At 32.6% G+C, this 26,695-nt stretch overlaps 4 protein-coding genes and 3 non-coding genes across 9 annotated transcripts; 3 read left to right on the forward strand and 4 right to left on the reverse strand.

The window, feature by feature from the left end:
• Positions 1-134: 134 nt before the first annotated feature.
• On the reverse strand, positions 135-1,782 carry LOC145576284 (uncharacterized). The gene is made up of 2 exons (XM_081634064.1): positions 1,130-1,782; positions 135-922 (listed from the first exon to the last, which is right to left on the reverse strand). The coding sequence occupies exons 1-2, from the start codon at positions 1,238-1,240 to the stop codon at positions 665-667; spliced, it is 369 nt and encodes a 122-aa protein (XP_081490190.1). The 5' UTR covers positions 1,241-1,782; the 3' UTR covers positions 135-664.
• Positions 1,774-3,102, reverse strand: LOC145576285 (uncharacterized). Its single transcript, XM_081634065.1, has 4 exons — positions 2,982-3,102; positions 2,820-2,894; positions 1,982-2,730; positions 1,774-1,875 (listed from the first exon to the last, which is right to left on the reverse strand). The coding sequence occupies exons 2-3, from the start codon at positions 2,891-2,893 to the stop codon at positions 2,457-2,459; spliced, it is 348 nt and encodes a 115-aa protein (XP_081490191.1). The 5' UTR covers position 2,894; positions 2,982-3,102; the 3' UTR covers positions 1,774-1,875; positions 1,982-2,456.
• A 5,812-nt stretch (positions 3,103-8,914) lies between these two features.
• On the reverse strand, positions 8,915-13,976 carry LOC145574574 (cysteine synthase-like). 2 transcript variants are annotated; one of them, XM_081632397.1, is made up of 11 exons: positions 13,786-13,973; positions 12,990-13,042; positions 12,707-12,816; positions 12,554-12,611; positions 12,174-12,437; positions 11,926-12,063; positions 11,013-11,064; positions 10,614-10,693; positions 9,786-9,845; positions 9,603-9,683; positions 8,915-9,107 (listed from the first exon to the last, which is right to left on the reverse strand). In XM_081632397.1, the coding sequence occupies exons 2-11, from the start codon at positions 13,026-13,028 to the stop codon at positions 8,991-8,993; spliced, it is 999 nt and encodes a 332-aa protein (XP_081488523.1). In that variant the 5' UTR covers positions 13,029-13,042; positions 13,786-13,973; the 3' UTR covers positions 8,915-8,990. The 2 variants fall into 2 exon arrangements, with proteins under 2 accessions (XP_081488523.1, XP_081488524.1); XM_081632398.1 differs by lacking the exon at positions 9,786-9,845 and having other exon boundaries at positions 13,786-13,976.
• Positions 13,977-16,132: 2,156 nt separating this feature from the next.
• On the forward strand, positions 16,133-16,298 carry LOC145577315 (U1 spliceosomal RNA). Its single transcript, XR_014098760.1, has one exon. It is a non-coding gene; the product is annotated as a U1 spliceosomal RNA (small nuclear RNA).
• Positions 16,299-18,321: 2,023 nt separating this feature from the next.
• LOC145577113 (U1 spliceosomal RNA) lies at positions 18,322-18,484 on the forward strand. Its single transcript, XR_014098602.1, has one exon. It is a non-coding gene; the product is annotated as a U1 spliceosomal RNA (small nuclear RNA).
• A 1,137-nt stretch (positions 18,485-19,621) lies between these two features.
• LOC145577229 (U1 spliceosomal RNA) lies at positions 19,622-19,781 on the forward strand. Its single transcript, XR_014098694.1, has one exon. It is a non-coding gene; the product is annotated as a U1 spliceosomal RNA (small nuclear RNA).
• Positions 19,782-20,098: 317 nt separating this feature from the next.
• LOC145574575 (cysteine synthase-like) lies at positions 20,099-24,959 on the reverse strand. Of its 2 annotated transcripts, none has more exons than XM_081632399.1 (11): positions 24,809-24,959; positions 23,769-23,823; positions 23,567-23,676; positions 23,383-23,440; positions 22,866-23,129; positions 22,639-22,776; positions 22,447-22,498; positions 21,203-21,282; positions 20,788-20,847; positions 20,584-20,664; positions 20,099-20,427 (listed from the first exon to the last, which is right to left on the reverse strand). In XM_081632399.1, the coding sequence occupies exons 2-11, from the start codon at positions 23,808-23,810 to the stop codon at positions 20,335-20,337; spliced, it is 978 nt and encodes a 325-aa protein (XP_081488525.1). In that variant the 5' UTR covers positions 23,811-23,823; positions 24,809-24,959; the 3' UTR covers positions 20,099-20,334. The 2 variants fall into 2 exon arrangements, with proteins under 2 accessions (XP_081488525.1, XP_081488526.1); XM_081632400.1 differs by lacking the exon at positions 24,809-24,959 and adding an exon at positions 24,737-24,800.
• Positions 24,960-26,695: the final 1,736 nt, after the last annotated feature.

The raw sequence follows: 26,695 nt of genomic DNA on the forward strand, positions 1-26,695 counted from the left end.
TTATGTATTTATAAATGAACATAAATATAAATAAAATGAACAAGTGTAGCAAACTTAACCATAAGTTTTATATAATACTTTATGCATAAAATTTACATGATAATACTAGTTCATCAGAATAATATTAGTTTTCCCAACATATTTACAATACAAAAGTACTTCATCCTAATACTTGTCCATTTAAATTACATTTTGTCCAAAAAATTTCATAGTTCTTCATCCTAGTAGTTGTTCAAAAAATTTCACAGTACTTCATCCTAGTACTTGACCAAAAAATTTCATCTTCATACTACATCCTAGCACTTCAACCATTATATGTCCTACAGAAAAACTAATGTCCAGTTTAGAGTTACTTTACCCTTCATTAAACGGGAAGTTTCCTGACTGTGGCTAGTAAAAAATATTTGCCATAGTTGTATCTGGATTGTTCAACATGCTCTCAAAGTTTGATGGATCAAATATCGGAATCTCTTCTGTATCAACTGCTGATATTCCTAGTCCAAGATTCAAGTTGATTTTTGATCCACTTGCAATAACAGCTTCTTGGGGGCTTGGGGTTGGACTTGCATTAATCCTCAAGTCAAAAGGATTGCTCGGGTCAAATGTAGCTTTCCCTTTTTCCTTAGCTGCTGCTACTTTCTTTCTGCTTCATTCTTTTCTGCTGTTATCCTCTCAGCCACTCTTTGCAAGTACTGTCTCTCAACTCATCCAATGCACGCAAAAAAGACTCAGATCCAAACACTTCTTCATCTTGACTCATGATTGAAGGTTCCTTTAACTTCTTTTCAATGAACTCTTCCATTGTTTTGAAAAGGACATTGTTCGGGAAAAGTTCCTTGGCACGATTGAGTTTTGCTGCCATCTTTGACAAATATCCACCTAGAGTTTTAGCCAGATCAATAAACTCTTCCATGAATTGCTCCTACAAAATTAACATGACATATAGAGAATATGAACATTCAGTATCCTATTATAGACATCAATAGCAAAATAATGAACATAAATACTTTTTTATATGAATATAACAGATATCGAATATAGAACTTAATACTTTGAATCGCAACAACAAAATTATGAATATAAATTTTAATATTATGAACAAGATTATCAAACATAAAAGTAAACAAACCTTATCTGTTTTCTCTGGTACATCTAGAGAAGCCCTCTGGATTTGGATTCTTGGTAACACGGTTCCTAATCCATAATCCTTCTTCTCCAACTTCATTCTCTCATACACCATGTCCTTGTTCCAAACAGAAATTAGTGGTGGAGTTCTTGGTGTTTCAATACCCTTTCTTTGCAATCGATCAAAGTAAGTCAACTAAGAAAACATAGAATAATTTATAGAAAAATATGAACAATCAACTAAATAATATGAATATTTTAAATAAACTAAAATAGTACATCTTTAATTATCATTTAATTATGAAACTGTATTAAATATATGAACAAACAAAATTAATAAATGAATTATAGAAATACCATTAAGAAAGGCAATGGACCCTTATAGAATCCTTTCTTGTTGCTTTTCCAATCAGAAGTAGTATCCATCAAGCTTCTAAGTACATACTTGCACCAATTGTACTCCTTGATTTCATTACAATCTTTGAATGAATATAAGAACTTGTAATGACAGGTGATACTTTAGCTGCATTTCATCAAACAGTTTACAGCTAACACAATGAAATCAATGAGGAAAATTTCATTTGCTTCACCCGAGTTTTGTTGAATAGCAGGTGATTTTGCACCCTTCTTCTTCCTCTTTTTCTTGTCCTTCTCTTCTTCCTGTTCTTCAGGTGCATATTTTCCCAAAATCAAGTGAGTTTTTGGGCTTCCAAAAGTGATGTTGTATGCTTTTCTCCACCTTCATATTCACTTTATAAAAAATAAGTACAAATTATAAGAATAATGAATAAACTTAGAGTAATAATGAACATCAGTAAATGTATAATGAACTTTAATAAACTGAACATATTTTAACCTTGTTAAAAGACTTTCTTAATCTTCCTCCTCGTCAGATTTAGCTATTTCTTCAACTTCTTTCACAACTTTTTGTCCTCTTGGTATTCCATATACCACTTCTAATCATCTTCACAAATCTCAATAGATTTATTGAAAGGCAAATACAATGTGCAACTGTTTTCTTCAAAGTTCTTCACCAACCAAGCACAAAATTTTTGGTCATTTTGTGGCAGGTTAACATCTAGTATAGCTCCAAACCCCATTCGAACAACAAGATCTCTTTGAGCTGGACTCAAATTTTTCACAAAAGTCGTGAATTTGAAATGACCAACTCTAACACCTAATCAGTCATTTTCATCATCCAATATATTCTCAACATCATCATCTAAATTCACCACTTCAACTTCATCATCATCAGTTTCTGGTTCTCTTTTTCTTTTTTTTACAACTTGATTCTTTTCCTCAACTTTTTCCTCCTTCAACATCTTCAATTTCTATTTCAATTCTTTCAACTCCTTTTCCTTTAACTCCTTCTCCTTCAACTCCTTTTTCTTTGGATTCGCTTTTGATTTCTTTGAACTTTGTCCTTCATCTTTTCCTTCCTTCATTTCCTTCTTCTTTACCCCCTTCTCTTTCAAACTCTTTTCTTCCTTTTTCTTATTAGGAGATTTCTTAACACCTTCATCTGCAATTCTTTTTTGCTTTTCTTTCAATTCACTTTCTCCTGACTTCTTTTTGAAAGCAACATGTTTCCTTTTCTTTTGTGTTCTACAAAAAAATAATGAATAAAATCAATACACAAAATGAACAATAATAATCATTTAATGAATATAGACTAGAATTGAAGGTTTTCTTACTTAGCAACAACCATTGAAAGAGATTCATGTTCAGAAGCAATAGCAAGTTGTACAAGTCGATTTTGAGGAATCATTCTGTGCATATAAGAATGAATATCAAAACAAATAAAATGAATAAACGTTATATTAATATGAACATTGTCTAAAAATATTTTTTCTTACTATGTTGTTCTATAGGTTTTGAAGAAGAATTTTCTTGGTCTTCAAAACCTTGATCATCATCTTGTTCAGAAACACTATGCTTCAGTTCTGATGGTCTTTGTTCAGAAACAGTACACTTCCGTTCTGATGGTTTTGGTTTAGAAGGTACATTTTCATTGTTGTGTCAAATTAAGAACTAGTTAGTATATGTATTATTGCTTTGCAAGTCCAAAATAGTGCACATAAAAGATTAAAATATGCATAATAAAAGAAACACAGTGAATATATAATTTTTAAAATTGCACAAGTTTAAGGCAATACATAATTAAATTGGAATTGCAAATTGAACATTCTAATTTGAAAACTGAAAACAACATCTATTAAAAAATGAATATCAACAAAACATAACTGAAATTTATCTAATATTAAATAAAATGTTTACACTTGTTTGCTAGTTTCAACAGCAGGTTGATCAACACTATCTTCTTTAGTAGGTTGTTCAGCACCTTTTTCTCTATATACAAAGTGGAATACACAATTACTAGAATATATATCATAATATTGAAAAAAAAAAATTTAAAAAAAAAACTATGAAAAAACGAACAAGAAGTGAACAAAAATGAATTTTAACAAAAATTGAGGAAATTGCACACCCTTCTTCATTGAGGGGGTTCGAAATTTCTACAGTATTAGTGTTACAAGTTCCAAAAGTTTGTTGTTCAGAAATTTCTTTTGTTTGTTCAGAAGGACTTGAACGTTGATCATTTCCTCTGTCATAAATTGTAATGTACAATAATCATATTTTTATTGTATAAAGTGAATATAAGAATAATAAAAATGAACTTAAGTACAATAAATATGAATATTTTTTCTGTAACAAAACGAACATACTTGTCATTTGTACTTTTTTTATCCTCGGTTTGAACTTCTTTTTCCAAATCCTTCAAGATTTTTTCATCTACAATTGGACTTTTAACACCTTGATTTTTTTTCTTTCCGAACAATTGAGAAAGAGTGTTTTTCAATGAATTTAGGGTTTTTAGTGCAAAATTGAAATTCATATAATCAACAATTTAACAATGAATATTTCAATTATAACAATGAATTTCGATACTTACGCATGATCTTCATCATCTGAACTACTTGTATCTTCTTTTGGTTTTCTACAGAATTAAAAAAAAACCAACAAATATTTCATAATTTTCGACAAAAATAACAAAAATTAACTTAAAAATGTAAATTCTAAAAAATATGAACAATATTCACAGAATTTCACTGATAATTAACTTAGATCAAGTATATTTTTCAAAAGAACTTACCCTCTTTTTGGAGATGGTTGAAGCTTGCTTGCCAGGATTTTCAATTTTTTAGAGAGAGAAATCTAGAGAAAGGAAAGAGAAAACTAGAGAATGGAGAGAGAAAATAATTTAAAGGAAGTAAATATTTTTTTGGGAGGAGAAGTTGGGAATGAAGAATTAATGGCGGTTTACAAATTTTGGACGGTTTTTTTTTACGAAATATTGGGCGTAATAAGGAAGTGTTGGGTGGGCTATTGCACGTGGTCGGTCTGTGATGTTTGGTTTGGGCCTCGTGAACAAGACCAATTGTGGCCTTAGAAGGCTATTTTTACGTGGCTAGACTAAGTATAGCATCACGGTAGGGCCTAAGAAGGTTCAACAATTTGCTTAGTTTCATAACGATTTTCCACCCCTTTGAGTTATGCTTTTTTATCTTACGATGTACGAACTACAAAGTATGATCTCGACCTGATTTCTACCCTCTAGGCTAGTAGGCTCTATTAAATTTTGATTTATTATATATATCCATAATAATAACCATTATAAAAGTGCAAAATAGCTACTGTAGCTTATGAATAGTACTTTCTGGTGCTATTACATAGATGCCCTTACAATTAATGAATTGCCCAAATTGCCCTTGCTTAATCAATTGCCTTTTGTGATAGCTGCAATTGAGAGTGGGCCTCCTGATTCTACACCGACTTCCCTCTCTCTGTTTTCATCTCAGAAGGAAAGGGTCAGAGACTCAGAGTATTTGATTAAGCAAGGAGAAAGAAACCTAGAGAGAGAGAAAAACTCAGAGCATTTGGGTTTGATTGTTTGATTGTCGTGGATTTTTGCATATATGTTCCTGTTGTTTTCGATATGTTCAATGTGTATTCGAATTTTTTGGGTTGAATCTTTGTGGGTGTATTTGTGCGAAATTGCTTCGTTTTTATTGAGGTTTATTTGATCGATTTGTTTTCGATTTTTGGGCTTTATTTGGTTGATTGGTTTTCGATTATTTTGGGGTTTATTTGATCGATTTGTTTTTGATTTTTTGTCTTTATTTGTTCGATTGGTTTCGATTATTTTGGGGTTTATTTGATCGATTTGTTTCTGTTTTTTGGCTTTCGTTTTTTGGGTTGAATTTGAGTGATTTATCATTCTTTTGGGATGAATTGTCGGATTCGTGGTTGAATTGTTGATCTCTAGATTAAAATCGCACTACGAAGCATTGTGAATTCCGTCACCGACACCACCTTCAACCGTCACCTCCATCACAACCACCGTCACAAGCACGAGCCCACTGCACCGCCACGATCCCCACCGTCACAAGCTCATGCTTAAACAAGTTAATGGTTTTTAGGGTCAAATTCGACCATGAAAAGGCTAGATCTAGACTTTTCATGGTCGAATTTGGCCTTATAATCCAAATTCGAGGTGAAATTCAAAGTTCATTCGGGGTTTGAGGTCTGTTTTTGTTTTTATATTTTTTTCTTGTTTGATTTTTTCGAATTTGGTTTGATTTTTTTTTTTTCGAATTTTCATATTCAAATGTTTGATTTTTTTTTTTTATTTATGTTCGTTTTGGGTTTAATTTTTGTTTTGCTTTTTTGGGTTTTGTTTTTGTTAAATTTCAGTGTTATTTTTTTAAAATTTCAGTTTTATTTTCGTTTTGATTTTTGCTAATTATGATTTTGGGTTTGATTTTGTGGTTTGATTTTCTGGTTTGTTTTTGGTGGGTAATTTTGTGGGATTTTTATTGTTAATTTTGATTTAAATTTTGTATTTTGGTTTAGTTTCTGGTTGTTTGGGTTAAGATTGGCGGTGGTGGTGCGTAGGTAGAGGTGGTTTTGGGTTGGATGTTGCCAGTGGTGGTGCGTGGTTAGAGGTGGTTTTGGAAGGTTGGCAGTGGTGGTGCGTGGGTTGGCAGTGTTTATTCAATTTACCAATATGAATGTGTGCTTGTAATTGTTGCATTACTTCAAGTTGCATACTTGGAATGTATTATTTATTTTATTTTCTATTTTCTATTTGCAATCGATCTTATGCTGGTGGTTGTATGTTGTGCAATTGTATCCTATTTGATTACAAAGATTGTTAGTTATATTCATATCTCAAGTTATCAACATGGTAGCTAAGTTTTATTTCTAGGAGTCTCATGCTTACTTGATTGATCAGCTTGGCAAAGTGGTACATGTTATTGCTTCATCAATATACTTTCTATCTGACAGCTTGCATTTGAACAATAACATTGTGTGAATTTGGGTTACTGAGCAGTAGCTGAAAAAGGTTATATGTGTGTGCAAGTAGTTAGAATTTGCATCAATGATATATGCCTTGGTTTAGCATTGTCATTACTCATGAGGTTTAGAGTGCGATTACATTTCTTACAATGATGGACCTTGTCTTTCATCCCGAAAAATTGAACATTGTTGCAGCCAACTTGCAAAATCATACTTGGGAATATTGGTACCTTTGAGTCTTGTAAAATTCTCCCTTTTTTTTGTTTGCAAAACCTGACAGTGCCTTAATGTAGCTCAAAGCTGCACTATTTTGACCGAGTTTAGTTGTGGATGTTAATTCTTGTTGCACTTGTAAAAATAAACATTATCTGAAAGTAGCTCTATAGCTGCACTTATATACAAGTATCTACTCTACATATTTCCCTTGTGAGGAGGGTTTCAATGTCTGCCCTTTATATAGAAATATAAACAGTGTGTAGAATTCTGTTTTGTGTATTGCTTGTTTGACAGATGCATCATTTTAGTATAATTAGCAGGTTTTGACTTTTGAGTTCTCAAGTACGAAGGTATGACATATTGACATGGTTGTTGATGTCTTTTATCAACATGAAAAATAAAAAAACAAGGAGACAAAGGCCAAGGGAAGAATACAGTAACTTTTGCCTAAATTAGATTGTATATTCACTTAGGGAAAACAAATTTCGAGGATAAAAATAGTACAAAAATTCAACATTCAACTCGAAGAAAAAATGTAAAAATACAAAACAAGCTTTGAAGAAGTTTAGATCACATCAACTATGTAGACTGATAACAAAGAAATATACAATTCTTTCATATGCTTTGCATTTAATCCATTTTACAGAACTTTAATTTTTAAAATTGTATTTCTGCTCCTTATTATCATAATCATTTTAAGACGAGATATTTGTTAATAATTAAGCTACTCAATAAGAAACCATATTGCGTTCAGAATAATATCTAAAAGAATTGTATAATTTTTTAAAAAATCTTTAAATTCTAACAAATTCTAGAAAACTGTACTTTTAAAATTGATTTTCTATAAATATTTCTCCATAAAAACTTTATCACTACTTCTTGTTATGACTTGTAAATTCATGTGTCCTTACTAACGCAAAACCCGACACAACCACGAATATCACAAAACCCCGAACACAACCACGAATATCACAAAACCCGAACACAACCACGAATATTACTTATCTTGCCGTCGGGGGAGCACGCGCATCGCGCGTGCTCCAACGACTAGTTAATTTAAAAATTCGAGCATGACTTGGGTATTACTAGTTAAAAGTAACATTATGACATGTCCAACGTTATCCCGTGCACAAGTGCACAACTGATAATATTGAAATTTGTTTATACTTACATAAGTGAAAGGTTTTTGCCAATATATCAATTTATCAATACTAATATAGATCTCATGCATGCACTAATAATATAATAAATTTTAAAAAAAATTTAAACACTTATATTATTAAACTTCACTAAAATCAATTGACACATAAGTATATGTCTCACCTTTTTTTTTCCATTAAATATAAAAAAATAGTGTTCTTATAATAGTTAATGAAATATAGTACTTCGTATTATATTTTTGGGTTTTTATAAGCTATATCCCCCAATTTCTTCGGTTTTTAAGTTGTACCCATGGCTTGGGTATTACTAGTTAAAAGTAACATCATTTATTAGTCGACTACAGATAAGATTGGATTCCGCCTCTACATTACTCCATCCAATTACAATGTACTTCATATACAGAAACGTCACTCATAGTATACCAGCAAGATCATTTGCATCAGACCTTACAGAAATAGTTGAAATCCTTGCCAAGGCTATCATTAAATGAACAGCGAACGATCCTTTGTTCAATAGCCAATAAGATGGCACTATTGAAATGCTAAAACCAAAAAATCGTTCATATCAACAGCTCCCGATTTGGTTAAAACGAAATTGTAATGTATAAGGAATGCATATCAACTCACTCCAACAGCTCCATAATAGACTTACGAAAAATCGTCAAGAACAAGTAAACTGGATTAGGCAACTACAGCAGTTTCCATAGGGCAAGGAGTGTGAACTAAGATACTCCCTTCCGTCCATCACTTAAACTAATTTAAGATGTCCAAATAAATTGTCACCTATCTTGAAATAGATACGGTTTATAATTGAACTTTCCATTATAGCCCTTACTCGAAAGTTGAATGATGGGAACAATATTGTTATAAATCAGCAACCAAGGTCCATAACTTATCATCATCAATTCATCATTCATGTCATAACCTTTAACTACGAGGGATTTGGACAATGCGACAATTAAAATTAATATTTTTCGAAATCTAACCATACCAAGGTTGTTTCATGGAGATACTTCAATCCATATATATCACCAGCCTATGACACCATAACAAACAAGAATTATAATAAGATATATCAATGAGTTACGAAAGCATTACAATTGATCAAATCTTATTTTAGACGGTCATTTATAACAGTGACATTGGCAAATCGACCTCTTCATAAGTCATAGCTTCCACTTCATGCCTCTCCGACTCAAACAATTCGGTAGATAAATAACGCTCTCCAAAGCTAGGAATAAGCACCTGCAAAGCATATAGGAGTATGAATATAATTTCCTGATGTAGAATGCTGTTTTGGATAGAAACTATAATTTCCTGATGTAAAATGCTGTTTTGGATAGAAACTATAATTTCCGGATGTAGAATGCTGTTTTGGATAGAAACCAGAACAAACGCTGATAAACAATACAGGAGGCTGTGTTTTCAAAGGTAGCATATGAGGAATGACAGCCCCAACCTCGTATTTTCGGAGGTACCTTGGACTTAAAGCCATAATATTGAACTATTACCACCTAAATGAGGATGGAAGAGTATTCTCCAAAAAGCAAAGCTTTCAGAAGAGTATCTGCGATTAATGGGGTTGACATTTCTTAATAGTGTATTGATAATTCTTTTCTCCGTATATCCTATCCTCTTTCAAATGGCATGCAAACACAATGAGTTGGTTTCCCCAAATGAAAAAAAAAAAAAATCAAGAACAGTTATAGAGTTAGGCCAACTAGAATGTTTTCTACTTACAACAATCAATTTTCCAGCGTATTCAGCCTGTTTGGCTAATTTAATAGCAGCAGCTACAGCAGCTCCTGACGATATCCCAACCTGCAAGTTTACCAAGTTCACATATGATGCATGAAAGAACACTCATCACAGTCATCACTGAGATGGATATAATAGAAAGAATATTAATTGAAGTGATTTTACCAGCAAACCTTCTTTCAATGCAAGAAGCTTTGCAGTTTCAATGGCTTCATCACTTGTCACCTATTACATCAAATTAAGATGTTACGCAAGATATCTACTCGTCTCAATATGGGCTGTCTAGCGCCAAAACTAAGCATCAAAACTGGAATTTGAGTTGGATCTAATTGATGACAGCGACAGAATATAGACATTATTAGACATAGATCCTGGCCTAACACTCCAGTTTCTGCCGAGGCAGAGCTGTATGTTGTACTTGCACTGCATAAAGTCTGGTAGTCTCAATAACTCCCATTGCAGAATAATAAGTATCTTTTCACGGGCGTTCATTCAACCAAATCTTTTTACGATTACCTAAACTAGTGTCTTTGGATCTAGTTGTCAATAGTATCACCAATTAAGCACCATTGAGACCAAAAGCAAGCAATCAAGCTGCCTTTTGTTGTGAGTGCTCAAAGAATGCAAACTATGCACCGCGTTTCTTTAAGAGCAAGAGCAAGAACACTAACTGTTTCTAAAAGTTACTTCATGTCATCAAAAGAAAGGTGTTAAAAATATGTATGTTATGGAGTACCTCATCTCACAATCTTAAGAATAACCGAATTAAGGGAGAATTTCTCTATTACAAGGCAATGAATTTCTTTTTTGTTCTTCAAAATGAGAATGATAATAAAACAAAGCTACGGCTGAATTCAATCCAGACACTTTCTGTTTAGCGTCTCCCACAAAATAGCCGTAGGCATTCTAAACATTTGATCTGAGTTTGTAAAGGCAAATTGTTTCAAGAATTCAATTCAGACTGATAATGGAGAGCAAGCTTCTGAGCCTTACCTTTAAAACTTCCTCAATTATGTCGAAGTCCAATAATGGAGGGATGACACCAGCTCCAATTCCTTGGATTCTGTGCTTGCCTGTTGCATGAGAAGCATCAGTTCTACTTAATAAAATAGTAAATTTCACAAGATGATTCACAGCTCCTCGAAATTAATTAAAAAATACAAACCCAAAATCAAAATATTGTCAACAACTTCAAATGAGGCTTGTGTTTAAGTAATAGCTCAGGAAGTTATAGCAATGCAGTAGAGTTGACAGGAGGTTGATTTACAAATCTTAGCCAGCAGATACTACACTTTCATCAGGTAGATCGTAGATGCTTAACACAAACACTTAAGAACGACCAAAATCTAAGCATGTGAAGTACACAGTACTGTGCACATATTACAGACTCACCAGGCTTTTCTCCATTTAAGACTGCACTTTCAGTTGGCTCTACACCATAGACCTGAGAGTGAATGTGAACCACCAAAGTTAAAGAGATGAAAGTACTAGCTCAATTTCACCATTTCTTTCTGAAAATATAAAGTAGAGGATAAAGAATGAATTTTGCGTATTTGAAATAAATTGCCTCCAAAATCAGAAATCGGGATTGGGGAATCCCACATTCCATAAGCACAATTTCTGCACAATCAACCCTAATTTACAGCTACAAAGGAATGTTCCACTTTCCAGGCACTACTGCAGAAGACTAACTAACAAGGACATGTATGTTAATTCCCATATTCTGCAACCTAACAAACATACTTTTTGTCAGGTTAACAGGAAAACATTGCTTATCTTTTCTTTCCATATCAGGTTTTTTATTTATTTTTTTTCTAATGTGAATTGGAGCAAGTTTTTTACTCAAATCAATGTAAGTAAGAAGAAGAAACCTGCAACATTGAAGAGGCTTACAAGAAGGCAAGGTGGAAATTTTTGTATGAAGATTAATATAGAATTGCACTTTAGTAGCAGCATTCTTAACTCTTGAGATAAAAACAAGGTGCAAAAATGAATGAGAACAATTTCATGAAGATCCAATGTCAAGCCGGTGTTAGGATTGAATGCATTTTGGAGATTCAGCTCTTAATAATTTCGCTTTTTATATTTCCCTTTGTGGTTATTTTGTCAACAGAAGTCTATCCTACGGCTTGGGTCCAACAGTAGCTCTCAGGGAATGCAATGGTTAAAACCATACTCAGCTGTCTAACTAGCAAGAGTAGAAACCCATCCCTTTTCTGATCCCCACAGGCCATCCACGAAAATTAAAGCAGGGAAAAAAAAAGGTGGGGTTGACTAGACGATGGACTAGAATGAAAAACCAAACCTTTATAGCAGAATTTTGCTCTTTAAGAAATTTTCCTGTCCCAGCAACGGTACCACCAGTACCAATGCCAGAGACAAAGGCGTCAATTTTCCCTTCCGTGGCTCTCCAGATCTCTGGCCCAGTGGTTTCATAATGAGTCTGCAAGCACAAAATCCACATGGGGAAAAACCAAAAAGCAATTAAAAAACCATTTGAACTATGGAGTGTGCAGTATGTGCACTGTTTTCTTAGAACAAAGATCAGCATACCTTTGGATTCCCAGGGTTTTCAAATTGATTAATGTAATAACCACCTGGTGTTTTGTCCAATAATTCTTTGGCTTTGACCATAAAGTCAGGAAAGCTCTTTGTTGGACCCATGATATGCAACTCCACTCCCAAAGCTCGAAGAATTATTCTTCTCTCAAGACTCACATACGAAGGCATAACAATGATTAGCTTATAGCCCTTAGCAGCAGCAACAAACGCCAATCCAATGCCAGTATTACCACTTGTCATTTCTATGAGAACGGTCTTTAGACATCCAGAAAAAAAAGTCTCTACTTAGCAACAACATTTTGTCATTTGAACTAAATCCTAGACTGAGTACACTCAGAAAAGTAGTGGAGAAAAAAAAAATGAAGACACACCTTCTCCGGAGAAATCAAGCCTTTTTCTTCAGCATCCTCAATCATAGTAACTGCAATCCTAAAATTGAGTAAAGCTAAATTAAATGTTTGTTTTTTATATTGTTTGGACGAAAAATAGGTGAGTTTGCAGCTGGCTTTGTAGGGGTGAATCACCTGTCTTTTACACTGGAGTACGGTTCCATCATTTCAAGCTTAGCTGCAATGCGTGCAACGCAACCATCTACAACATGATTAAGATAAACCATAGGTGTGTTTCCCACCAACTGCAAGTTAAGAAAGTAGATGCATCAGAAACACTCATAAGTTACACAACTGCCCTGTAATTTCAATCTATAAATCAGGCACAAAAATGGCTAGCTCATTGAAATAATTAAGACATGAGTATCCGTCAAATGTACAATGACATAATCGAACAACAATAATCAGAAAGACTTACTTCAGTCACATCTTTCGCAATGCTGCACTCCCCTTCCATATGTTCAAACACAACTGCAAAAATCTAAAATTGTAAACAGATTTACAATATACCTTAACATATCTAACAGAACAAACATCATGTACTACTACTACTACTAAAGATTGGATTCTGCCTCTAAACTACTTTAGCCGATTACAGTATACTCAGATATGTCATTCATAGTTTTCAAGAAATTAAACTTATACTAGCAATTTTATTTGCAACCCACCTTACAGAAATAATTAAACTACTTATCATTTATCATTAAAATGCCACTTCAAGTTACAAATTTTGAGAAAATTATACCATTTGCATCAGAACTTACAGAAATAATTGAACTCCTTATCATATGACTTTTACTAAAATGCCACTCATAGTACAAAATTTGAGAATTTATACTAGCCAAGTTCACTTGCATCAGAGTAATTAAACTCCTTGTCATTAATATACTATTCTATCATTTAGAGAACTGAGAACAAGAAAACATCTTTTAGTCATTGAGTCATAAGACTCGTAACTTTAATTATTAGGGGTTAGGACAATGCGACAATTATTACTATTTTTTCTAGACCTTTAACCATAACAAATAAGCAGTACAGTACAAGAAATTTTTATGGACATTAACATGATTCAAAGATAATTTTCACTGTCTTCGTTCTTCTCTCTTACCAAACACAATTATTAATCCTCTAAATCACAGCTAATTTACCCAAAAATAATTAATAAAAAAAAAAATCATAAGAACCAAAAAAGTTAAAGGATAAGAAAACTGTACCCGTTTTGCAGTAGAATTAGGAAGGTGATTTGTGAAATTTTGAGATTATAAGAGAGTTTCAATTCAATAATCAATATGTATTTATTTGATCTTGAATTCTTGAATGTTAGAGGTCAAAAGAGGTCGGTAGTCTCCAATAAAACACAGTTTTTTAAGGATCGAATATAAAACACTATTTTTGGAGTAAGCATTATCTACTGTTTGGTTCTATTAAGGTTTTTTAATTTATATCCATGTGATATACTGATACGGTTAGCGATAAGCATAAGTCAGTACAAGTCATCATGTAGTGAAACATTTTTAAGGTACTAAATGCACTGTTTTTAAATTTATTGTGTAGTATGAATACGACTAATTTTGATGTATTATATGCTGACATTCAGGTATGTCTGTCATGTATTAAAACCTTTTTAAGGAACTAAACTAGTTAGTTACCCAGACGATGTCTCGGGTTTGTTTTTTCTCCCTTTTTTTTTTTTTGGGGTTTTTTTTTTGGTATGGATGATTGTGGATATTACTTAAATTTTTTTTTTTTAATGTTGGTATAATACTTTTTCGCAAGTGAAAAATATTTAAACTATGATAGGAAACCTTTCAATAAATAAATCACATTAAGTACATACCGGTTACAAATTAAGTGGGTCAAAGCAATTTAAAAACATTTTAATTATTCATCGTTCTAATTGAGCTCAAAATAAATACAATCGGTTACAAAACTTATTTTGGGTGATGAAAATTAATTTAATTATTTTTTTGTAACAACTGATTTAATTGATTATTATACAATCAATACTATAATACAATTAATTAATTTATCATACAATTTATTGTACACATATTTAACATGTACATGTAATTGCTTATGTGGCAATTTGATCGATGATGTGGCTAAATATGAAAAAGAAAGTGACACGTGGCGATACGACACTCCTTGCATTTGAGTTTTAATAATAATATATTAGTTATTGGCCTGGGCTATGCCCCGGGTCATCTAATGTAATACAATATGAGATTAAAGATATAATTATGATACATTAAAAATGGTTTGCAAATATGTTACAATTAGTGATTGTGATTTTTTAGCCATATTAATAATAATTTCATATTAGGTATGGAGTATTACCAAAATTTAAATGATTTTTTTTTTTAATTAATAGTTATGAACATTTAAAATGGGAATTGAAAAGGCCCTGAATCATGTGGAGGTGTGTTTATATATTTTAAAGGCTAAAATGTTTTCTCTCATCTTAAAGTTCTTGTTAATTAACAACATTGATTAAAATTGTAATTGATTGCTTTGGTTTATGAATAGTATAGATAAATAGATATAACTATACATGTGACTTGGCGTCATGTCATTAGTTAAGAGAAGGTGACACATGGCAGCATACATATGTATTGCCATTGACACATGGCAACATAACATGTATTGCCATGAGTTTTAATAATAATATAGATATAGATAGATATAGATAGATATTTTAAAAAGCATTGTATTTCAATATGAATACGACTAATTTTGATATATTAACGCTAAAGTTTAAAATATGATCCATGTAAGCACTGCTTTTAAATCTACTATGGAGTATATATATGTACTAAACATCAAAATTAAATCATATAAGCACTGCTCTCAAATAAATTTATCAATAATAAAAATATTTTGCGTGTGCTGAGTGGTAATTATTTTGTCTAAATAAGGTCTTGTTCACTTCACCTTAAAAAAATAATATTAAGTAAAAATAAGTTCAGTTCAGTTCAATAAAAAATAATTTCAGTTCAGTAAAAATAAGTTCAATTCAGTTATCTTAAAGAAGAATTATAATAGAAAATCAGTAAAAATAATTTCAATTCAGCAAAAATAATTTAAGTTCAGTAAAAATAATTTAAGTTCAACAAATATAATTTTGTTTCACTAAAAATAATTTCAGTTCAGCAAAAATAAGGTAAAGTGAACGGGGCCTAAATCAATAAAAGTTGTACAAAACACGACCCAAGTTTTCGTAAACTAATCTTCCATGTCTTAGAAAGGTTGATCCAAACCAACCTATTGATTGCTCACCAATTTCCTTCTATATATAGTCCTTCTTTCTTGTTGCTACCCACATTCACCAAACCTCACAACAACTAACATTAATAACCTCAATCAGGTGACCAACTGCTTAAATAGATTGTTAAGCGTACTAATCACCAAATAATTATAGTTTTAGTGGGGAAGAACGTGATAACATTACGGTAGAATAGGCTTAAGGAATGCAAAGCAATAGAAAGTCCCACATGGGAAAGTGAAAAGAGGGGAAGGAAAAGAAGGAGTGTATAAAATAAAAGGAAAAAAGGACGGAAAAACTTACATACCTGGACGGGGCTAATAGGTGATCAAGAAGGCCCATGGCCTAGGCTGGTGACTTCCATTGCACATCATTGGGGAGGTGCACCTGCCTAACATCTCCCTTGATGGGAGACTGTACGTCGTAATTTGTGATAGAGAGGGCCTGCGCTCGTCGCGGCCCTTGCCTAATTCATTCCATTCAAATCTTATTATGATAAACGTATTTAAAAAGAAGGAAGTACATGCTTATATATGTCTTAAAATATCATTAAGTTATGTGATTGGTGTCAAAGTTAAAATATGTCAAATGATAAGGAAATTAGTTTGGGGCCTAGTTTCGGGTTATGTTTAAATATAAAATGAAAAAATTACCTTGAGTTTAAATAATATTTTGAAATCAATACCTTAAGCTTAAATAATAAAATAAAAATGGTAAAATTAGTTGGGGATAGACAGAGAGTTGCAATAGTGTTTGTTTTACAATTAAGTGTGAATTACATATAATGCTTAATAAAAAGTTACAATTCATATATGAATGTCAATTAAGCAATAAAGTGACATCAATTGCGTAATAGTGGTGATGAAAAGTGGAATTTCAAGGGATATAATGGTTCAAATCTAATCCAAATACTAACGTGTTTCCATCATAACATTAATAAATGTTATGTATAAATGTTATGATGATAAAGTATGCCACATGACATCGACATGTTAATCTCTTGGGTTTTAATAATAGTATAGATGAGGTCATATATATGTTATTGATGATAAAGTAAACTATTGAAACCATGTTCAAAATGCACGTGTCTTGATTTAGCTCTTATTAGAGATTATTAGGTTGATTCACCAAATAAAAACACACAGTGTTCTGTCACGAGGTGTGGTTGTAACTGACAAATCCGTTAAAACTAAATATTTTTATTCACATTTTATTCCTTCTCGCCAAATATATACCACTTCGATTTCATCCACATAATTACAAAAAATAATAACGCAATTATTGTAATTTTATCACTTTTACCCACGTCAACATACTCTGTATCTCCCAAATTTATCCCCGTACTCTTCAATCTAGTGAGAGTTATTTCGAGGACAGTTATGACTTTGAGGACAATCATAGAGTAGTTAAGTTAGTCCACATGCTTGATATTAAACCGATCTATTTATTCTAATCCTAACTAAATGCAATTATTATCATTACCTTCATTAGTTTTCCTTCGGTTAGAAAGCGAGTATTTGTGATTAAAATTGATTGAGAGAGCTAAACTCTTCCTATATTCCTACTGAATACTTATACCCTAAAACAACGTATCATTTAGTCCATTGTAAATCGTTTTGATTATAATTAAGATGCAGAGCAAAAGAGCAAGAAATCAATTACTCAAATATTAAATATATTGAGCAAAAATAGAACAAAGTCCTAATATTTCAGATTAAAACCTTAAAAACCAAGCAATGAAACCAAGTTTACCTACTAAACCTTTCTTGCCATGCGAGTTTACAAAAATACCCTTTTATAAACACAACATGTTTATCACAATTAAGATGCAGAGCAAAACAACAAGAAATCAATTACTCAAATATTGAATATATTGAGCAAAAATAGAACAAAGTCCTAATATTTCAGATTAAAACCTTAAAAACCAAGCAATGAAACCAAGTTTACCTACTAAACCTTCCTTGCCATGCGAGTTTATAAAAACACCCTTTTATAAACACAACATGTTTATCAAGGTTATAAACTTTTTTTTTTTTCCTCAAAAAAATCGTCGTAGTACTGACACATAACATTAGTGATTTTGTACACCTTAATTACAATCTATGGAGGGTGACTTAACAAATGAAGCTAGGTAAGTCATTTCTCATGTCTAATGATTTGTTTTTTTTTTTTTTTTTTTTTTTTTTTTTTTTTTTTTAAAGTTTGTATGGAGTACTAACACAAAAGTCTCAACCATATATATCGAAATAAGTAGTACACGTATTGATTAATAATCACTTTATAAAAGGAGAGTATATTGCAATAGATTTGAGGTACTAAGGTCTCTTTGAAGGTTTAGAAGTTAGAATAAATAATATATCCACTGAAAAATGATAGCAGATATAGGACAACTTTGAGTTGAATGACAATTTTGTATCCCACATCGGTCAGATAGAAAAGAAAGCGAGAAAGAGTTAGTATAAAAATAGATGGATAGACAACGTTCAACTCACTTACCTGGACGGGGTCTATGGGCGATCAAGAAGGCCCATGGCCTAGGTTGGTGGCCTCCATTGCACATACCGGAGGGGTGCCTGCCTAACGTCTCCCCAAGTGGGAGAGCGTACGTCATAATTTGTGGTAGCGGGGGCCTGCGTTCGCGCGGCCCCTGTCCAGTTGTAGTATAACATCATTCAGCTAGTAGTGAATTTTTTTTTATACTGTGATAGTTAACTTCAATTTCGGATTGTAAATGTACATGGAAAGAGTACTGTGTAACTAGTTTTACTTTTGTAAAAAAATTCTTTTAGAAACATATTTGTAACTAGTTTTGCTTTTGTAAATAAAATCTTTGAATATGTAACTAGCTTTGGTTTTAACTTTGTTAATGTATATTTTATAACTTAATTAATATCTTAAGTAGTATTGTAATAAAAATTATAAAAAGTTTATATTAAGTATTAGTTCGAGACGAATCTAACACGATCTCATGACTTTTTTTTTTCCCTAACGTATAAATTACAAAAGAGTGAATGGCTTAAATTTTTTAATCGTTATGATTAAAAAAAAAAAAGAAGGAAATATGACTTATTTAGAAAACACACGTACCATAAGTTGTAAAATTGAGCTTTTACTACGAGTAAATCCAAATGGAGAATTTTCAAAACACTACTTTCTCCATTCCTTCTTCTCATTTCTTTTTTTCCACGTTTGTTAAAACACATACTAAATCATTAATTTTTATAATTACATGTTTGGGGAAAAAAAAAAAAAGTATAGGAGTTTAATGTTCTAAATTTGCTCACCAATAATTTTTTTTGTTGTATATTAGATAAATTTAGAAGATTCCCTTAAAATGCCAATCATGTCTAAGAGATGAAATTTCAGAAAAGGATGGAATACTATATAAGATCAAAGTATATAAATGCGTGAGTATATACAAATTACAAGTTACTCCCATAGTCCCATCCAGAGAGATCTTTTAGATTACCTCATCATGTAGCGTATTATTGACTATATGGACAAGATCATCGATGTGTACTTTGATAAAAATCCAGTTGATCCAAAGTACAATTCAAAATATAAAAAAGAAAATTATATTTAACTTGATAAAAAAAGAAAATTATTCCCTGACAAAAGGATTCAATCTGTTTCATCATAATCAAAATATAAAAACTTGCACAGTATTAAATATCCAAACTGCACATAATGTTAATATTGAGTATTTTGGAGTTCTCCCACATCGAAAGAGCGTGGAACCAGATTGCTTAAGAAGAGTATAAATAAACGGCATATGTCTACCTTTAAACATACTTACCTGGACGGGGTCAATGGGCGATCAAAAAGGTCTATGGCCTAGGGAGGTGACTTCCATTGCACTTTGGAGGGGCGCCTGCCTAACATCTCCCCAAGAGGGAGAGTGTACGTCATAATTTGTGATAGGGGGGCTTGCGTTCGCGCAGCCCCTATCTAATTCTTAATCTGAAATTTTATTTGCTATAATGAATGCGAAGTTATTGTACAGCTAGGAAAAAAATTGGATGTTATGTCCAATTTTCAACCTTTTATTCCTAATTTTTTTTTATAACAATCAATTATATTATTATACAATCATGCTAGTATCCAACCTAAGGGAGAACAAAATTTGGATGTTATGTCCAATTTTCAACCTCTTATTAAAGGACAAGCGACTGTTATACATCAATACTATTAGCATATTAAGTTTTTGTGATATAAATTGATTATCCAATAGAAATATATGGGAAATTATAAGGGAGTCAACAAAATGTACAATAACTGCAGTTTCATAATAGGACGTGAAACAGTATTTTCGTACATTGCGAACCATGGTTGCTAGTGCAGTATGACCAAAGATCAGGAACATAACTGTCATTATTCCAATACACAAAGACCATGATATGCTAGTCTACGAATACAGAAAGAAAAAATTAAGACAAATGGGATAACCCTCAAGGAGCATTGGCTGTGAAGTATCCGAGACCATGAAAGGTAACCTCAAAGCTTAGGACTCAATAGGCATGCTCTCTGCCTCCTTCCTCACTGTTTCAAACAACACGGAGGATAAATATCGTTCGCCAAAGCTGGGAAAGATTGCCTGATAAAAAAAGAGGATGTAATTAGTTAAAAGAAGCCGCCATCCCTTCATGTTCACTATGTAATATTTCCATTTTAGTAGTCTTTAATTAGACCATGAAAGACTAATGAAAGTAAAATGAAACTTAGTATAGGAGAAAAAGAGCAGTGGGCTTACAACTATGAGTTTTCCAGCATTTTCAGGCCTCTTAGCTATTTTAATGGCGGCAGCAGCAGCAGCGCCAGATGAAATCCCAACCTGAAAGGTGATTTTCCCCAAACAACATATTACTATCATAGCAAAGATTATGTACAAAGAAAATTAGAAGAAAGATGCAGGTGGAGAAAGCAAGTAGAATACACTAAAATTTCAAGAACTTACCAGCAAACCTTCCTTGAGGGCAAGCAATTTGGCCATTTCAATAGATTCTTCACTGGATATCTGTATATTTAGTCCACCAGCCACAAAAGACGAAGAAAAGAAAAAGATAAATGGAAGGCAGTGAGTTCTCCATTTATTTATATTTATCAAAGCACATACGTTAAGTATGTAATACCAAGAAGTTACAGCTAGAGAGAGTATCATTATATGTAAATAGTGACTATTAACGGAGAAAAACTTGTATTCTAATGGACAACACCTACCTAATTAAGTAACAAAAGAAAAAAGAAAAAAAAAAAAGAAAAGAACAATCCACTAAGCTGAACAAGACATAAGTGGAGCTACAGAGAAATATACATACTAGCATTTAACATAATTAGAAGAAGAAATCCATCATGTAGAGTAGAAAGCTCACCTGGACCACTTCATCGATAAGATTCACATCCAGAACACCAGGTATGAATCCAGCTCCAAGTCCTTGAATCTTGTGAGGACCTGTATATGTACACACAAACAGTCAAACATGCAATTTTACCAGGTTAATTCTCTAATATTGCCTAATAAACTTTGTCTACGATTCTTTTACTTTTCAAAACTCCAGAATAATGTGTTGACAAAGAACCAGCTGTTATAATCAGAGAAAGTTGAGTACATAATATCCTTACGAGTTACGATTGGGGATAGAAACCAATCAAGGTTTTCTCTACAACACTTACAAGTAAGCTATGCACTTCATGGAAGTGAATTGTGATTTTTTTGGCACTAAAGAGTTTCAATGTGGGTACTAAAGGCCAAAACAGAATTCAACTGGTCAGCACTATATTTGGATAGCTATTGTGGAAAGGGAGGGGAGGGAAGATGCGAGCTTGTAGTTTCCTTCCAAATATTTCCATAATTGAAAGGATTTAATATTATAACGGCAAGGAAAATAGATCTCTCCAATTCCATTCCTTTTATTTACCCCGGGTCATATCTAAACAACAGAAGATGAATCCCTCCCTTGCCAAGTATGTAATGGACAGGAGCAACACTAGGAGACAAAATTAATAAGGGAGTACTAGGGAGTAGGGAGTGTGGCAACAAAGGACTGAATTCTGATACTATTGGGCAGTAGAGGACAAACATTATCAGTAACAGGTTATTGTAGTGTTGCTTGACTATAAAAGGGCAGTAGCATAGCAATAGAAAGGCATGAGATTTGTATTGAGGAAATGAGAGAGACCGGCAACCTGAATTTACTAAGATAGAGTGATAACCTAAAGTTATCAAGAGGGTAATAGCCTCAAGCTATTAAACTATTATCTGTAACCTTTAGCCATCATCAATTAAACATCAAGCTTTCATCTTTATTCATTTGCCTTGTTAAAACAGAAATACTAAGTTAGAAAATCAGTCCATAACAAAGTATTACAAGGTACAGGCTAGCATAGCATTACATAGGATGAACACAGGTAGAATGAACTGGGAAGTTACTTCAATGATAAGCCTAGCACCTTTTAGCATGGCTTTCCTCTGAAAACAGTAAATACTGGCAGCACAATTATCCATGTTTACTGACAACTAAATGATTATAAATTTTAAAATAATATTTTTTAGGCCTCTCCCCAGCAATAATAGGGGATCAACAAGAGATTCAATGGTCATAGCTTTGTTATTTACCAGGTTTTCCTCCAGACAATACAGCACTTTCCACTGGTTCCAAACCAATCAGCTGAAGAATGAAGACAAAAAACATATGATAAGGGTATGAAAGAGGAAGTAGAAAAAGGAGATAAATATTCACAAACATCAGCATAGAACTTCATAAAGCACACTTTCAGAAATTTGTCACACATCTATGTCAGAACTGACCTTAACATCTGGATTTTGTTCCTTTAGGTATTTTCCTGCACCTGTAATTGTGCCTCCAGTCCCTATTCCAGAGACGAATATATCAATTTTTCCACCTGTGCCTTTCCAAATTTCAGGTCCAGTTGTTTCATAATGAATCTACACAAAGAATAGAAGTGTCAGAGCAATGTTCCTATAAGTTATAAATCCAATAAAGAAATACACAAAAGCGAACGAACGAGCATTACCTTTGGATTGGCAGGGTTTTCAAACTGCTGTAGAATATATGAATTAGGAGTCTTGTCACGGATCTCCTCAGCCTTTTGTACAGCCCCTTTCATACCTTTTGCTGGATCAGTAAGGACAAGCTCAGCACCAAAGGCCCTGAGAATAGTCCTCCTCTCAAGACTCATTGATGCTGGCATCGTAATAATGAGCTTGTAACCTTTAGCTGCTGCAATGAAGGCTAATCCAATGCCAGTATTTCCACTGGTGGGCTCAATTAGGACACTCTAAACCATAGAGAAAACAGAACACATCCATCAGCAATTCAGCACATCAGAAGAATTTAACAACAGTATGAACAGAGCTTAGACCTTGCCATGTTAAGCTTATCCACCTAAATTATCCCTAGTAATCTCCAAAAGGGGTTATTTAATCAACATATTCATCATGTAGAATTTCATCCAGATAGCCATTATTGCCCCTGCCTGTCACTACCTTAACATAGAAATTCTATATTCAGAGATGTTATTGAATACTAACCTCTCCGGGTGTAATTAGCCCGCTTTTCTCAGCATCAGTGACCATACTGAACCCAATCCTGCAAGAGCACAATAATTTGAAGATGTGTATTGTCAAACACGTATAGCAAATGATACCCATGCCAAGATCTCACTCACCCCAGCAAAATAAAATAACGATACACACTCAAAAAGACAAAAATAACCTGTCTTTGACACTAGAGCAAGGTTCCATTCCTTCCAACTTCACAGCAACACGGGCAACACAGCCATCGACCACAGTGTTGAGATACACCAATGGCGTTTTTCCAATCAACTACACAAGTCCCAAATTTAACACATTAAACGATGAGATCTAATAAATTATGATATATTACCATGTGGGTACAAAAGGGTCAGGCTGCTTACTTCAGTAACATCTTTAGCAATGAAGGCCTTTTCCTCAACCATTTTGGATTAAATACTGCAATCAACACAATCAATGAACTTCAACCATACACCTTGGTAAGTTGGTAGTCAAACAGGTATTGCACTTAACCATAGACAAAATGAAAAAAACCAATAAACGAATAGCTGACTGAAACTTCATATATCAAAGAACATCACTTTTAATCAAATTATTAGTAGTAAACTTATTCACACTTAAGAATGAAATTCATATTACGGATAATATAGTTCTAGTATAGCATGGATATCTCTCATGGCATTCCCGGATGATGCCTAAGCCTCATTCCAAAACGGAATTTTGGGTCGGCTGCCTGAATCAAGAATCAATCTCTCGTGATACTCCAGAAAAACACCAAAACCGCCCCCAAAACCTCATTCCTTAAATGGATTTAGACCAGCTGAATCTATCTCTCATGGTATTCCCAGATAATGCCATAACCTCATTCCAAAATGAATTGGGTCAGCTGCCGGACTCAAGAATCTATCCTCTCCTTCTATTCGCTTCTATCTAGTTCTAGTGCTACATGTCTAGATGTGCTTGCAAACCCCCTTCTCAAACAAAACCACTGATAATTACCATGTGGATTCAATTCTGTGTTGAATACTCCATTAAAATAGCTAAACAATTTTTCCAGAACAAATTTAATCATAGCAATTATACCCAAGCAAAATCAAAAACCCTCAAAACACCAAACCAAAAAAAAAAAAAAAAAAAAAAAAAAAAAGAGTCCCTAATTTATCCATCAATCAAATAAGCAAAAAGCCAAAACACTAAAAAAAAATTAAATTTCTTCAGAATTCAAGCAATCAAGACCAAACAGAAATAGGCAAAATCATAAATTAAAAAATCCAGAAAAACACAGAATTGTAAACAATTAAAATCCAATAAAAGGGCTGTAACCAAATTAACAGAGAATAATTCAAAATACCCAGTTGAAGAAACGAAAAATAGCAGTGGAGAGCAATGAATTTTAAGTCAAAGGGAGAAGATGTTCACAAACCTTAAAATTGAGATAGAAATCTGGGGAAGAATTGATAGTGATTGCAGAGGAAAGAGGTGATTAAATAATCCAAGAATATCGTTTGTTTGATTTTATGATCAATTGTTTTACATGCACGATTTCTAGACTTTGCAAAAATAAAAATAGAGAATTATATGTTGAATATCATTTCACATGTGGATATGTGTTGGCATATATGCCCATTTTTCCACAAGGCTGTCCTCATTCATGATTGATCCATCTGTCATTCGAATTCAAGGTTTCTCTATTTTCTATTTTTATTTTCCTCAAAATACAATCCTTTCATTTTTGAAAATAATTTCTTCCCTTAATCGGTTTGCATGTATGTCAAATTGTCAATGTACATTTTAAGCAGTTAATATGATTAGATAAGATTTTATAATCATAAAATTTTCCTTTTAGAGATTCAATTTAATAATACAGTTTAAATTCTATTTCCCAAAATAACTGACACATTTAATTTTGCACATATGTTAATGTACTAATTTGCCCTAATTTTTATATAAATAAACTAACTAAGGCCATGTACTTTTGAGCTTCTGGGCAGAGCAAAACAGGAGTCAGTAGAGCAGATTTTAGCAAAGCAGATTTTATTATTATTATTATTATTAAAAATAATAATTATTATCATCATTATTATTTCTATTATTATTATTATTAAATATTAAATATTTATTATTAGTGTTAAATATTAATTATTATTAAAATAATTCAATATTAATTGTATTTTTAAGCAGAGCAAAGCTGATTTCAACACAACAAAACAGGACTTAGCACAGCATAGCAGCTCTAAAGAACAGGGCCTAACTTAGCTACCTAGGGGTACCTTGAATCGGAATCAAAACCTGTTATGAACCACATGTTTCGAAACCGGAACCTGTACAAGAGGTTTCGATTCCTAGTAGAAAAATTAAAGAACATGTTACAATAGGTTTCGATTTAGGTTTTCGATTTTTTGGAACCGGAACCTATAAGGTACCCTCTAACCTAATAAAAGTATTACTTAAGCCCAAATCATGTATCAATTTAAGCCCAAATTTTACTAAATGTAAATAAAAATAATTGCTATAATTATATGTATTAATTTGGTAAAAAACTATTTTTGGGTTGTTGTATTTGCAAATTGTAAGAATGGTAAATTTATGACCCTTCAATTTTTAAACTTTGTACAAAATATAGTAAAAGACAGGATACCCTGAATTGAAATTGGAACATGCAGGTTCCGGTTTTGGTTCCCATTTTTCAGGAACCTGTTCAACGGGTTCTGGTTCCAGGAAATTTAACAAGGTACCCTGTTTGTACTCACCCCTAGCTACTGTGAAATGCACGGTTGTGCTAAACTTTAAGGAATTAAAAAGACTTTAAATTTGTAGTTCAACCACATTTTTTGTAAGGAATACCTAAATCAAATATAATTCTGCCTATTTTATTGCTTAGATGTTATTAGTTTGTCTAGTAGTTTTGATTTTTGCACTTTTGCCTTTTGTCCTAGAAGCTGTAATGCTGCTGCTCACTCCATTGATAAGTCTTCTCTAGACTACAGTGAGTTGAGAATATGGATGGAGGATAGCCCTCCTGCTGTTGGTTTGGTTATTCAGGCTGATTTGGATAACCTTTAATAAAATTTTCACCTTGGGTGCTTTGTGTCAAAAAAATAAATAATATAATTAGTCATATAGGCAATGTAGCTCATGATCGACTTTATGTAATCACAAATTGGCACAACCTATAACAATGATAGAAAAGTTATTAAATAAAGAGGCATTGTCAAAAATATAAAAGAAATTAATTAAAGGGCTTTGGAATTCTAGTATCGTTCTAAATTACGTAGTCCATGTAAAAAAATCTGTAACATTTATTTTATTA

Source organism: Chenopodium album, chromosome 13 (assembly GCF_948465745.1).
Source record: "Chenopodium album chromosome 13, dcCheAlbu1.1, whole genome shotgun sequence".
Classification (NCBI taxonomy): domain Eukaryota; kingdom Viridiplantae; phylum Streptophyta; class Magnoliopsida; order Caryophyllales; family Amaranthaceae; genus Chenopodium; species Chenopodium album.